The 13,984-nt window shown below is 49.9% G+C and overlaps 2 protein-coding genes across 2 annotated transcripts; both read right to left on the reverse strand.

The window, feature by feature from the left end:
* Positions 1-2,380: 2,380 nt before the first annotated feature.
* LOC136558252 (inositol 1,4,5-trisphosphate receptor-interacting protein-like 1) lies at positions 2,381-3,586 on the reverse strand. Its single transcript, XM_066552576.1, is given in 1 exon segment — positions 2,381-3,586. A coding segment is annotated over 1 exon segment (1,206 nt).
* A 4,771-nt stretch (positions 3,587-8,357) lies between these two features.
* LOC136558253 (inositol 1,4,5-trisphosphate receptor-interacting protein-like 1) lies at positions 8,358-9,821 on the reverse strand. Its single transcript, XM_066552577.1, has one exon. It carries the CDS (start codon positions 9,819-9,821, stop codon positions 8,358-8,360), a length of 1,464 nt encoding a protein of 487 aa, XP_066408674.1.
* Positions 9,822-13,984: the final 4,163 nt, after the last annotated feature.

The raw sequence follows: 13,984 nt of genomic DNA on the forward strand, positions 1-13,984 counted from the left end.
GGTGGAAGGCTCATCTGTACGGAATAAGTCAGCTCACAGCTGCCAGCAGCTGGGCTGTGTCCCACTCCACATTGGTCCTGCTATCAAGTCGCAGGGCACAAACCTAACACAGACAAGTTCAACTCGCAACCATGTCCCCGAGTGCCGCTGCCACACATTGCTGAAGTGGCTCAAGCAAGGACAATTGCACCAATTCCTCGGGCAGCCACTCTTGTCCTCTCCCTTGGTTCCTGGGAGCAGAGGCTGGCCTGCACCAGCCCCACCCTGCTGTGTGGGAGCTGCAGAGAGTGAGAAGGCTCCTGCGTGATCCTGACTGTGGCTGCAGCCATGTGTGCACCTGTGTCTGTGCCCGGCACTGCCGGCCCTGCTGCCCTGCTCCCGGAGCCCTGTCCCCGGGCAGAGCCGCTCCCTGGCCGGGCACAGCCCCATGGGCTGCTCCCTGCTGCGGACTGGGCCGGCCCCAGAGCCGGCTCCCCCTGCGGCTGGCCCCGGGCCGGCCGCGTGTCCCCAGCCGGCTGTGCCCGGGCAGCTGCCTCAGCCGTGAGGGCTGCAGAGCTGCGGGAGCCCAGGCCTCTCTGCCGGCCGCCCTGCAGAGCTCCCAGCTCCAGCTGGCAGGGCCTCGGTGCCCGCCCTGTGCCCTCCCACACGCACAGACAGCCCAGGCCCCGCTTGCTGCCCTCATGGCGGCACTCCTGGCCCCAGCGCTCTCCAAGGCCTTCTCCAGGGGCGCCTTCCTGCGGCCTTTCAGTCCCTGCCCGGGAGCCAGCAGAGACCTGCACAGGGGCTCTTGGTAAGGGCCCTCAGGGACAGCGCCAGGTCCAGTGGCTTCCCAGCGACACAGGACGGCCTTAGGCTGGTGATGGGCAAGGAATTCTGGCCTCAGAGGCTGCTGAGGCCTGGCCCACGCTGCCCACGGGAGCTGTGGCTGCCCCATCCCTGGCCGTGTTCCAGGCCAGCTTGGATGCGCCTTGTGGCAACCTGGCCTGGCGGAAGGTGTCCCTGCCCTTGGCAGCAGGGCTGGAACAAGACAATTTCTAAGGACCCTTCCAAGCCAAGCCATTCTGGGATTCTGTGATCTGAGGGGCTGGCTTGGCTTGGCTTAATTTCTGCTTAGAGCCAATTCAGCACTCTCAGTTTGGTTGACTTCAAGGCGTCTGTTCAAGATCCCAGATTCACAGTGGGTGACATTTACCACTACTCTAGGCCTTGCTGAGATCAATAAAGTCTTGCACACAGCAGATCCTGTAAAATTGCATTTTATTGAAACAAGAGCAAAGAATTTTCCAGCTCACCGCTCTTAAGTGCGCTAACTATAGGGCATATATATGGTTCATAACAGATAGCAACAGTAGATATGGCTATATATGTATCTAAAAATTGCATCAATAACGTAATATATTGTAATATATTAGAGGCATGGGGTAATATATACGGGCATGGGGTGTATAATACATCTGATACAGTTCTATTCAAATCTAATTTTAACAGCATGTATATATCATATGTATCTTATCTGTGTTATAAATATCTCTCTTTTATGGAACACCTTCCAGACATAAACATACTAAAACCAACAATATGTGTCACAACAGATAGTGACACTAAATATGGCCTCTACTGTTAGTATTTACACATAATTACAGATTCAACTCTTTAAAATTACTTTTTATCCTGACATCATAACTACACATTTCATATATTTTATATTATTTCTCTTAGTATATTGTTTTGGTTGATGGTAGTTTAGTAGTATATCTAATTTATAAATATTATAGTCTATAATAGGAATACACTATATATCTATGAAATAAAATTCTGGATTCCTTCGTATACAAAATTTCCGGCCAGCTCCAACGCCGTTGTTCCAACGCTGACGTCAAGATGTCCCTTCCAGGAACATAGAGAGACTCCATCCGTTGACTGATCCTCGGCCAGCAGCGCCCGCTTTTTCTCTTGGTCCTTTTTGCCCCATTTTTTTTCTCTTTCTCTGTCCCACATTCACACTACTTCCACGCTCTAGATTTTGCCCCTTTTCAAAGGCCAGGAAAGACTGCATGTTGCAGGTCGGCTTTGGCGGCTTTAGCCCTGCACGGGTTCTCTTCATGTGCTTTTTCAGGCATGGGAGAGTAGTGGTAAGCAGGGCTGAATGCGGTCTGGGTGCTTTTTTTGGAAAATGAAATTACAGAAAGACCTGGTATAAAACCACCCAGGGCCCTCCACCTGCTGAGGCGACAGGAGAGCCAGTGGGACCTTCACCAGAGCCTTTGCACGCAACCTCTTCTCAGCCAAATCTGGACTGCAAGGTGGTTCTCTGCTGCCAGCTGTGAACAGCACAAGCACAGCTCTGTGCTCACAGCCATGACTCCTCCCCTTCATAGGGTCAATCTTCAGCAAGAAGGATTCTTTTGTACCACCTTTTCAGAACCCGGTACTCATGGATGGCCTGGGCGTGGGCATCCGGCTGCTGCGCCAGGCGAAGGAGAAGATTGTACGTCCCACACGTTTGAACATCTGCAGGTACATGGATGTGCTGAGGGAGCGTCGGGTTCCCCACAATGAAGTGGTTGAGGCGTTTGGCTCGCACACAGAAGCGCAGGCTCTTGATGATATCCTGCAGTCGTTCTAGGAGGTCTCTCCTGCACCACGATGAGACGGGTCTGACATTGAGCAGGTGCATGACAATGGTCTTCATGGTGTAGGTGGAAAAGCTGAAGCCCAGCGGAAGTCGGGTGAAGAACTGCAGGCATTTCAGGTGCAAGCTGTCAGGAGGCGCCTGCCTGGCAATGTGCTTGAAGAATTCAGCCTCTGCCACAGCATAAGACTCGGGCCAGATTGTGCTTGCTGTGTGGGCCTCTCTGGTCTGGCTGCTGACGAAGACGGCTGAGTCGTCTCTCCGCACCCCGAAGAGCATCTCAATCCTGAAGCTTTCCCTGCCGTTGGTCACCTTGAATTGGCAGGAGCGCGTGGAGGGCAGCAGCACTAAGTGCCAGTTGTGTGACTGAGGCAAAGCTGGCCAGATTGCTCTCACCAGCTGGTAGAACCAGCGGGCAGTTTTCTGCACGTCCAGGTAGGAGCCGGTGCACAGGGTGTGCAGGAGGCTGGGACCCTGATTCCTCCTCAGCTCCTCCTCAGGCTGGTGCAGGAAGCACAGCATGTCCTCAGCCTGCTGCTCCCTCCTGCAGGTGCACTCCAGCTGCACGCGGACACGGAAGTTCCTCACGGGCCTCTGCCCTGCACTGTCCAGCTCCAGGTGGAAGCTGTGGCCTCGGGGAGGAGTCATGGGGATGAGCACGCGGTACACCACGTCCTCCTCACGGGGACTCCAGCCCTTAAAGGCACTGCCCACCCCGATGGCTCGTTGCAAGACTGGGTAGAAACTGTTTTACAAGATGTGTCCAAAATAAACCGTATAATTGTCCATCAGGTCTATTGTCCACTCGCAGCCTGCCTGTAGGTCCTGTACAGGCCTCTGGATGCGCTCCAATAACATCCTTCCTATGTTCTCCTGAACACGATCATCTACTTCATTTCCACCATCATCTTCACTTGCATTTACACTTTCTTCTTCAGGCTCCTCTCTTCTCATGCTCCATTTGCACCCCATAAACCATAGGACCAAGAGAAGGACCAGAAGCAGAGAAACAGCTAAGAGCTGCAAGTACTTCCCCACTCCACTTTGCTCCAGGGCCAACTGCTCCATCTCCCACTCCAGCCAAAACCTTTCCAGTTCCTGCTGCTCTGCATGTACCTTCATGTGCAGAGATGTTTCCTCATCCCAAACATCACCCACGGGCTGTGGGTACTGGGTGAAGCTTTGCAAGAGCAAGAAAAGGAATACTATGGAATTCATAGTCTGCAGGAGGATAGAGAGAACGTCTAAAATGGTGCTGTGGGGGAGGCAGCTAGCAGTAGGTGAAGCAGGGATGGGAATCCTCAGGGATCTGAGGGCTGGAAGGACAGGGCCCCACACAGCTGGCAGGCAGCAGCAGCCACCCTGTGGCCTGCCCAAGGCTCTCCCATGAGGGGCTGTCCCTGCATGCAGAAGGAGAACCCAGCCCCAGGTGCAGCGTTTCTGCCCCAGCCCTTGTTCCCAGCCCAGCCTCCCCGCCACGTGTGTACTCACCGCTTGCCAAAGCAATGCAGGGCCAGCGTTACCTGCTGGGGCCTTTTAGAGCTGCCCCCATTGTGACACGTCCCCCGTGATGTCACACGTGTCACAGCATGTCACAACCCAGCCAGCCCCACCCTTTTGCCCCACCCTTGCTCAGGCACTCAGAGTGGCCCTGATGCACAACCTAGGGCTGCCCTTGATTGAAGCTTCTTCAAAGAACTCCCATTGTTCTTTCTTTTGGATTTATTTTCATCTGTCCTTTACTGACAATCTCAAAGATATCCCTGTTGGAAGGCACCCTTGAGGATCATTGACTCGAAGCTTTGACTCCTCACTGGTTGAGCTACACTGAAATCTCAGAGTCAGCGAGATTGAAAAGTCCCTGAAGATCACACAGTGCAACTGCAAACTTAACACTGCCTACTCCATTAATAAATCGAGTCCCCAAATATTCCATGCCTTTTCAATCCCTCCAAGGAGGGTGACACCGCTATTTCCCTAGGCAGCCTGTTTCCATGCTTGATATTAGTTTTCATGAAAGCATTTTTTCTAAGATCCAATCTAAATATCTACATGCGATACAGCTTGAGGTCATTTTCCTTGGTCTTATTGCTTGTTTTTTTTGTGTCACTGGACAAGTGGAATCTTCAGAAAAGCCTGTCTTTAGCCTAAGATTTTGTCAACAGCTCATATTTAAGAAATCTTTCTGGCCTGCAAGTTCTAAAGATCAAATTCATTTATAAAATGAATTATTTATTAAACAGACAGGAGATAATAGATAAACAATCTCCATCAGAGTTACTTACTACTCAGTATAAAACCAAAAGGAATTAGATTACAGCCTAATAAACAATGTACAACATGAAGGTGTCTATATTAAAGCATGTCAAAGAAACAGCATTGAGCAGGAGTCAAATGTTACACACCACAGCGATGATAATAATGCAGATTTCTTTCACTTAACCTCCATGGCAGTAATTGCAAAACAAGTGTCCTTGTCCACAAGAGAAACACCACACATTTCCAGAAAAATGTATAGAAAATTTCTGCTTTGTGAAAGTTTGGTATGGCTTTTATAATTATGAAGCCTGTCAGTCAGAAACCTAGCTTCTCTTTCCAGATCCCACTTCAACAGTTAGATGTTTATTGGCAGGTGGGAGATGCCAGCCCACTGTTAGCCCCATGGAGCCAAAAGAACTCACTGCAAGACTGCTGGTCCTGTTTGAATTACCTGAGCAGTTAACAAACCACAGATCAGCTCTTGAGCAGAATGAGACGCTCTGCCACACCTGGGAGAATAAATCAATCCCCAGCTGGCTACAACCTCCCTTCAGGGAGCTGTAGAGAACCACGAGGTCCCCTCTGAGGCACTTTTTCTCTCTGCTAAACACCCCCAGTATTGCAGTGGGCGGTGTTCAGAGTGCCGTGACCTTCCCAAAGAAGCCTCTTAAAAAAGACACCTCGCTGTCTGTGCTCACACTGGGTAATTTCAGCTCTTTCACGCAGAAGAAGAGATAGGATCTTTGTGTGGAATTCCAAAGAGAGCCTTTATTGAGCTTCTTCCCTGAAACAGTCAAAGCACCACGCAGGCAGGGAAAGCTTGGAAAGCAGGGAATTATATAAGGATCTTGAGGGGTGGGACAGAACACTAGGGCCAATGGCACCAGGGCACAGGGGTGGAGCAAGGGAGAAGGGCCAGTGGGATACATTAAATCTGCATGTCACAACGAGGCATGCTGTGAGAAGCCTTTTTTCCTCGCCCTAACGGGTGGTTATGGCTTGAGGGGTTGTCCCTCCAGGGGAGTGCAGTGGATTCTTTCCTTATTGGCCCAGCAGCCTCCGCACCCCACCTCCCTCAGCCCTTCTTCATCAGACTTGTGCTCTCATAGAAGCGTTTCTAATAAAAAGGACTAGCATTTGTGGATATCAGTACCCTTGAAACTACATGCTCAGGGGCTCTTATTAATTAGTTCCTTGAGCTTGCTCTCCCACAACCCTTGGGAGTAGCTCCACAGAGAGTTTTTTCCATAATGCCTAAGATTTTTTTACTCAAGCATTTCTTGATTACTGTGGACAAGACAGCACCAATCACCACTTCACCTACAAGAGCATTTCTATGGACAAACAACAGGTCTAGGAGGGCACTTTTCCTAGTTGGCTCCCACAGTACCTATGTCAAAAAGCTATTTTCAGTGTGGACTTCAGGAATTTTTTTGGCTTGTTCAGCTCTTCACTATGATGTCTCCATTTGCAGCTAAGAAGTTGAGGTGCACCATGAGTGTGACTTTGTGTGACTGATCAAGAGATTTCTTTTCATTCCTTATAGCATCATACACCAGTGTCATCATCCTGGCTCAGTGATCCATTAGAGACTGGGTGAAGCTCACAGAGGGAATAGATTCTCTCAGAAAAGGGATGGCAGTCAGTGTCCAAGTGGTAATGGCACTCTCTCACAAGGCCCTGGCCAGGATCTCTTCAGCTACATCAGGTTTGATGACATGAGTATCCTTTTACTCTAGAGGAAAGGTGTGGCAGCAATCTCCCCTGCCAATTGAGCAGTGCCTTCTCCATGTCCTGCATTCTCAGATCTGTGGCAGCTTTTCCCCAGGGAGTGTCTAAGGATGGGCAGCTTCTCCATGCAGACCCCAGTGAACACAAGGAGGAATATTAGCAATGCCTCTTGCATGATTCCTGACCAGCTGAAGCTGCCAGCAAGAATTTCTGGGTCCATCTAAAATGGTCACCCTGGCTGTGACAGTATGAGAAGAAAGGGGGATGAAATTCATCTTTGTAGCCACTGTAGTGTGATGACCCATCCTTAAGGGGAAGGAAACTCTAAAGATTTTTAAATGCTTGTGATTGAAAGGAATAACAAAAGTCAGGGGGTCCACAAACAATCAGAAAAATTTATTAACTAACTAGACACTGGGCTTGGAAATCAATATGTTAGTCCCCCTCCTATTATATAAGCACATGGCAGTGGGTTTTGAATAAAAGGGTAGGGTTAAAGGGAAGAGAGGAATTAAAGAGGGAGAGATAAATTAAATAAAGAGAGAAAGAAAAAGACAAAGAAGAAAAGAGAACACCAGTCCTGGTTACCATGTTGATCCAGTTAGTGGAATGTCAGTCCTGGCTGCAGTGCCAATCCAGGGGATAATCCTGGTTCAGCATTAATCCAGCTGTGCCAGTCTGGTCTATGAGATATCCAGGGTCCTGAGGGCACTTCCCAGGCTTGGGAGTTACCTTTTTGTTGACAGGTTTCTCTGCCCTAAAGACAGGTTTCCCACTTTCTATGTCAATTAATTAGCATGTACAGTCCTTTCTTTCAGGCCTTCCTGGACATGGGTCAGATGGCTTTGATGGTTTTTGGGGGTCTTAATCCTACTCTATAGTCCATGCCCTCTTCTTGGCCTTATTCTTGTGCTTATGCTGTACTGTGGCTCTTTCTCACAGAAAAGTGCTGCCCTATTTCCTCCTGGTCCCCCTTTTCTAGCCAAATATTGGTATTCCTCACAGCATGTCAATACCAGCAGTCCTTGACTATTACCAACAGTCCCTGGTTGGCTCCACTACCATCCAATTATCAGTATTAGAGACACACACATTGGTCCCTTATATTCTGGGAATCAAGAGCTCAAAAGGCCTCACTTTAGACTGCTTTACAGTCGTAACAGAGTGCTTTAGTCATAGTAATTTTCCATCATTCAGGTCTTTTCTCTGTAACTTTATTTGAAAGTTTGTCAACAAAAATATTATTCCACTTGGGTTCTTAGTCAGAAAAATTCAGGAAAGAAAAATAAATCAGGAAAGAAAAATAAGTTTCCAAGGCTGTTCCTTAAAAAAAAAATTGTGCTAATTAATTAGGCACCTGTTAGTTCCTGGGAACAAATAATGTTGCTGATACATTCAAAAGGGGCTTCGTACAAATGGAGTTTTCAAGGCCAAGGCCTAATGAGTGTTTCTCAGACTTTAGTGCAGCCAGTGACAGGGGGAGTGCATCACCACAGTTTACCCTGCAATGCAAGTCAGCTTCTCTGGGCCTCCACATGGTAGTCATGACTGTGGATGCCGTGGGAGACTGTTGAGATGACACAGCTGCGGCTGCTGATAGCAGAGGGCTGCTGCATGGCATTTTATCTTTTCTCTCTCTGTATCCCACATTCTCTTCTCTTCTTCTTGGCACTATGAGCTCGTTTTCTGCTACTGCCTACCAGGCCCGCAAATGCTCTGTTAATGAGTACCTTTTTCAGCAGCCATTGAGCAGCACACTTGTGAGCCGACGCCGGAGATCCCGGTACTCACTCATTGCCTGGGAGTGGGCAACTGGATACCATGCCAGATGATGAAAGAGATTGGATGGCTCAGCTGATGCAATGTCCAGAGGCAAGCGGATCTCCTGAGGCAATCTCTTGTTGCCAATGATAAAATGCTTAAGGCATTTCTCCTCCAGGCAGCGGCGCAGGTTGACATTGATATCTCCCAGGCGCCGCAAAAAATACCTCCTGCGCCATCGTGACACGGGAATGGTGTTCAGGAGGTGCATGACAATGGTCTTCATTGTATAGGTGGACAAGCCTATACCCAGCTGAAGATGGGTGAAGAGCTGCAGGCATCTCAGGTGCAAGCTGTCAGGGGGAGCCTGCCTGGCAATGTGCTTGAAGAACTTCATCTCTGCCACATCATAGGACTCCAGCCACAGAGTGCTTGGGGTTCCAGCATATCCTTGCTGGCTGCTGACAAAGATGTCAGAGTCACCTCTCCGCACCCCGAAGAGCATCTCAATCCTGAAGCTTGCTTCTCTGTTGGTCACCTTAAATTGGCAGGAGCGCGTGGAGGGCAGCAGCACTAAGTGCCAGTTGTGTGACTGAGGCAAAGCTGGCCAGATTGCTCTCACCAGCTGGTAGAACCAGCGGGCAGTTTTCTGCACGTCCAGGTAGGAGCCGGTGCACAGGGTGTGCAGGAGGCTGGGACCCTGATTCCTCCTCAGCTCCTCCTCAGGCTGGTGCAGGAAGCACAGCATGTCCTCAGCCTGCTGCTCCCTCCTGCAGGTGCACTCCAGCTGCACGCGGACACGGAAGTTCCTCACGGGCCTCTGCCCTGCACTGTCCAGCTCCAGGTGGAAGCTGTGGCCTCGGGGAGGAGTCATGGGGATGAGCACGCGGTACACCACGTCCTCCTCACGGGGACTCCAGCCCTCAAAGGCACTGCCCACCCCGATGGCTCGTTGCAGGACTGGGTAGAAACTGTTTGACAAGATGTGTCCAAAATAAACCGCGTAATTGTCCATTAGGTTAGTTGTCCACTGACAGCCTCTCTGCAGGTCCTGTACAGGCCACTGGATGCGCTCGTCTAGAAGCCATTTCAGATCATTGTCAGAAAAATGGTCTTCATCTCCCTCGCTGCTGTTCTCTGCCTCATCACTCCTTTTCCTCCAGAAAAAATACAGTCCCAAGAGAAGGACAAGGAGCCCAGCAAAAGCCCAGACCTGCCCGGGCTGCAAAGCAAAGCAGAGCAGGTCTCCCCAGGCCCCTCCACTCTGCTTCAGGTTGATCAGCTCCACCTGCTGCTCCAGCCGAATTCTCTTCCTCTCCAAGCGCTTTCCACGCAGCTCCATGCGCAGATGTTTCTCCTCATCCAAAACATCACCCACAGGCTGCACGTACTGGATGAGGCTTTCCAGGAGCATGAAAAAGAATGTTATGGCATCCATGGTCTGCAGGAGGATGAAGAGCAGGCTTAAATGGGGCCTGTAGGGAGGGAAATGACAATGAGGGCAGCAGGGATGGGAATAACAGGGATCTGAGGGCTGGAAGGACAGGGCCCCACACAGCTGGCAGGCAGCAAGGCCTGTACTGCTCCCCCAGCAACAGCAACAGCAACAGCAGCAGCAGCAGCAGCAGCAGCAGCCACCCTGTGGCCTGCCCAAGGCTCTCCCATGGGGGGCTGTCCCTGCATGCAGAAGGAGAACCCAGCCCCAGGTGCAGCGTTTCTGCCTCAGCCCTTGTTCCCAGTCCAGCCTCCCCGCCACGTGTGTACTCACCGCTTGCCAAAGCAATGCAGGGCCAGCGTTACCTGCTGGGGCCTTTTAGAGCTGCCCCCATTGTGACACGTCCCCCGTGACGTCACACGTGTCACAGCATGTCACAACCCAGCCAAGCCAGCCCTGCCTTTCCTCCCCACCCCCACTCAGCCTCAGTGTAGCCTGAAGCAATCAAAGGCTGGATACACACAAAGTGCACAGGGAACTGCAGGTTAAGCTGTGGAAGGACTAGGGGTGTGGCTTCTGTGAGAACTTTCTAGAGGGTTACAGCTGCAGCTTGAGCAGCTCCCGTGCTGACACAGTTCACAGTGGCGTGGAAGATCTGGCTGTGGTGGGCCCAAGTGTGTGGTACTACTAAAGGGCCTCTGTACCCTCACTGTTGCTTTGGAGGAGTATCCACCCATCCTTGACTCCTTCAGGAGGAGGTGCCACGTTCCTGAGCACACAGCACATGGAGAAGACATTGCTTTGTCAATGTTTGTAATTTTTGGTGCACCATTCTCTAACAGCAAAAGCTCAGTCTGGAAGTCAGATCCAAAGACAAAGAGGCTGTGGCAAGGAGCCTGGAACTAGAGACTCCTGTTACCACATGGACACTGAATGTTCTCTCTTTGTGAGGGAATCCAGTCCCTCTGGAAGTTTCACCCTGTGCAAAGATGCCAATAAATGGCATCTTGAGCAGATGCTTCCTCTGTCGAGTGTCTGTGCCTCATTTTGCTGGGGAATGCGGGCACCAGTACTCACTGCCTGTCATTGGTTGACCTCAGCTGAACAGAGAGAAAAAATAAGGGCCAAGGACTTGTGGGCTGAGACAAGAACAGAGAGATTGCTCAGGCTCATCTGGGGGAAGCATATTTCATTTGCTACCAATCAAATCAGAGTGGGATAATGAAAAATAAAACCAATTTTCTTAAAATATCTTTACCACACCTCTCCCTTCTTCCTGGGCCCAGCTGATCACTGTGTCCAAGGCTGTGAGCCAGGACTCACACAGCACTTGGATAGTTCTCCATAGGGGTTGCCTGACACAGCCTGAACACCAGAGGTCTTAGCCAGCTACCAAAGGCAAGTGACCAGCTTCAGCATTTTCTTCACTCATTAATATCAGCCTATTTCCTTGACAGCTGATAGCTATCCACAGGAATTTGGCTTTGCAGACCTGAAATAACAAACTAGGAAGTAGGAGGATCTCAGTGGAATCCAGCTTTAGCCTAAGTATTTGATAATCTGGCATAAGATCACAGCATAAAAATCAAAATGACCCACGTTTGAAGACTGAATGTTCTGACCCATTATGAGGAATAGATATTTCTAGGGGAACTGTAAGAAAGTGTAAAAAATACTGATCATTTAATGGTTTTAGCCCTAAGCACAAGGGGAAGTACAACCACAATCACATGGTAAGTCATTCCCATGGAAACTGATAATATTTTCCATTAAACTGGAATTTATTTTAGGCTATAATCTGCTTAAGGACACAGAATGCATAATGCTGCAGCAAGATGCCATATGTAGAAAAAGAAAATGGCTAAACTGTAGGCATGACTGGGGTGTGGAGGAGGAAAGGACACACTGAGGACAGAGGACTCAGCATAAGAAAACCCTGTCCCAGCACATCATGTTATAGGCAGGAAATGTTCCCTGCCCTCTGTTACCACTGGATCTCACTGCCTGGGTTTCCCTGCAGTGGACTGGGTAAATGATGCAGGTGGAAAAAGTCAGCATGGCTCCTCCTTCCCTGGTCCCTTAACTGCGTCATGGATCTCTCCTAGCTCAGGAACAAAAAGTATTAATTAACTGCCTTACCAGACACACTGCCCCCAATTAATTAACTGCCTTGCCAGACATACTGCCTCCATGTCTGCCAAGGCTATGGCCAGTTCACCCAAGCTTCCTTTCTGTCCTACATGGCCTAGGAACCACCTCCAGCCCAAACCAGGGCTGTCAATCTGTGTTCCAGTGGCATTGCAGGTTGCCCATTCCAGCTTGCCCAGCCCAGCCATGGGTCCCAAAAAGCCAAGCCCACCAGGAGACCCTGCCTGGCGCAGTCCCCACAGCCCTGCCTGGCTGAGCTGCAGGATGATTTTCTGACTTTTTTCTGACAGAAAAGAGAGATTTTGTCTGACAGGGAAGGTAATGGTTGGATATTAGGAAGAAATTTTTCACCAAAAGAATAATAAAGTACTGGAATGCTCTTCCCAGGGAGGTGGTGGAATCACCATCTCTGGATGTGTTTAAAAAAAGACTGGACATGGCACTTGGTGCTATAGTCTGGTTGAGGTGTTAGGGCATAGGTTGGACTCAGTGATCTTAGAGGTCTCGGCCAACCTCATCATTCTGTGATTCTGTGACTTGAACTTGTCCTGTCTCATCACCATGAACTTGCTCTATGAACACTCATCAGGGCTGGCTGAACCTGCTGAGAACCTCCAGGTCTGCCCTGCTCCCTGGCTGGGGGCAGTGGGACAGAGAGACCACGGTGTTAGCACACTCAGCTCCCAGCTCCAGGGCCCTGAGGGAGCTGCCAGCCCTCACAGCACCTGAGCACAAGGTTTGGAGTGCCATGATAGCCACGTTCTGCCACCACCCCTTGCCAGGGAACTGCACCCCAACCCACCACAGCCTCAGGCAGGCCAGTGGATCTCGTTGCTGGAACTACAAGCCATAGGTTGGGTGGCAGTGGGGCAGTCCCGAGGGAACTGGACCAGCAGAAGTCCTGTCAATTTATGGGTTGTGGAGAAGTTCTTGGTAGCTGGATCTGTTGGTTTCCCACAACTGAAAGCTACAGAGATGAGGCCTCACTTCCATTTCTTCAGCCCCTTCTTGAGAAACAAATGCCATTGAATAGGTCTGTCAGAACTTATGGCACCATAAGGGGTTGGGGACTCGAGAAAAGAGGTGCTGCCAGCAGAAATTTGTTTTGATTTACAAAAAGAGTTCTATTAACTTGTCTGGCAGTGTCCAAGGCCAGGTTGGATGAGGCCCTGAGCATGGCCCTTCCTGACATAGTGGGTGGCTTCCTTGCCCACAGCTGGGGGGTTGGAAGTAGATGATTTTTAAGGTCCTTTCCAATCCAAACCATTCTATGACTTCTATGATAACTTGCACCCAGGTGGGATGTATTCATGATCTCCCAAAGGACAAAGGTAATGGTGGCTAGCTCACCAGGTACAGTGTTCCCATCTACCTTCCCAGCTATCTAGACAGGTTATCAGTGTGGTTATGAAGCAGAGTTGTGAGATGCCAGCATCAACCTTTGCATGAGGGTGCTGTACCTACAGCAGCTGCCAGCACTTGGGAAGTGCTTGGTTTTCATGACTGGGGTGAATGGTGTCAAGCTAACGCAGTACCCAGACCCCTGGGGGGAAACTGAGTCAATAATGGTGCTTTGTCTCAAGCCCCTGACACTCAGGAGCTATAACAAGCAGTACAGCTCTAGCGGCCTCCACCAAGAGCATGTTTTACAGTTTTTAATCTAGGCAAAACAAGGAGAGGAGAACAGTCAACGCTCATGGAAAATACTCTTACCTTTACAAGGAATGGCTTCAAGTAAAGCATTCCACTGAGTGAATTCCCCCTTCCTTTCTTCCTCAAAGCAACTTATCTGCAAATATCCTAGCAGTGAACTGTGTTTTCCCTCCCTTGTTCCCTGTGGGGGTGTCAACCCCAGTATAAACAAGATGCTGTGTGATGGGACACTCCTCTCACATTCAAACAATCTGTAGTGGTTATTAAAGATACACAGGCAGGTTATTAAAGATTCTTTGTATGAAGAAACAGACTGAGAAAAGTTGATGTCTGTTCTCTGTTCCAGAGCTAGAGAAAAAACAAGG

Source organism: Molothrus aeneus, chromosome 6 (assembly GCF_037042795.1).
Source record: "Molothrus aeneus isolate 106 chromosome 6, BPBGC_Maene_1.0, whole genome shotgun sequence".
Classification (NCBI taxonomy): domain Eukaryota; kingdom Metazoa; phylum Chordata; class Aves; order Passeriformes; family Icteridae; genus Molothrus; species Molothrus aeneus.

What these genes read in the sequence shown, in the direction of transcription:
- LOC136558253 (XM_066552577.1), bottom strand. Translation starts at nt 9,821, where the DNA reads ATGGATGCCATAACATTCTTTTTCATGCTCCTGGAAAGCCTCATCCAG.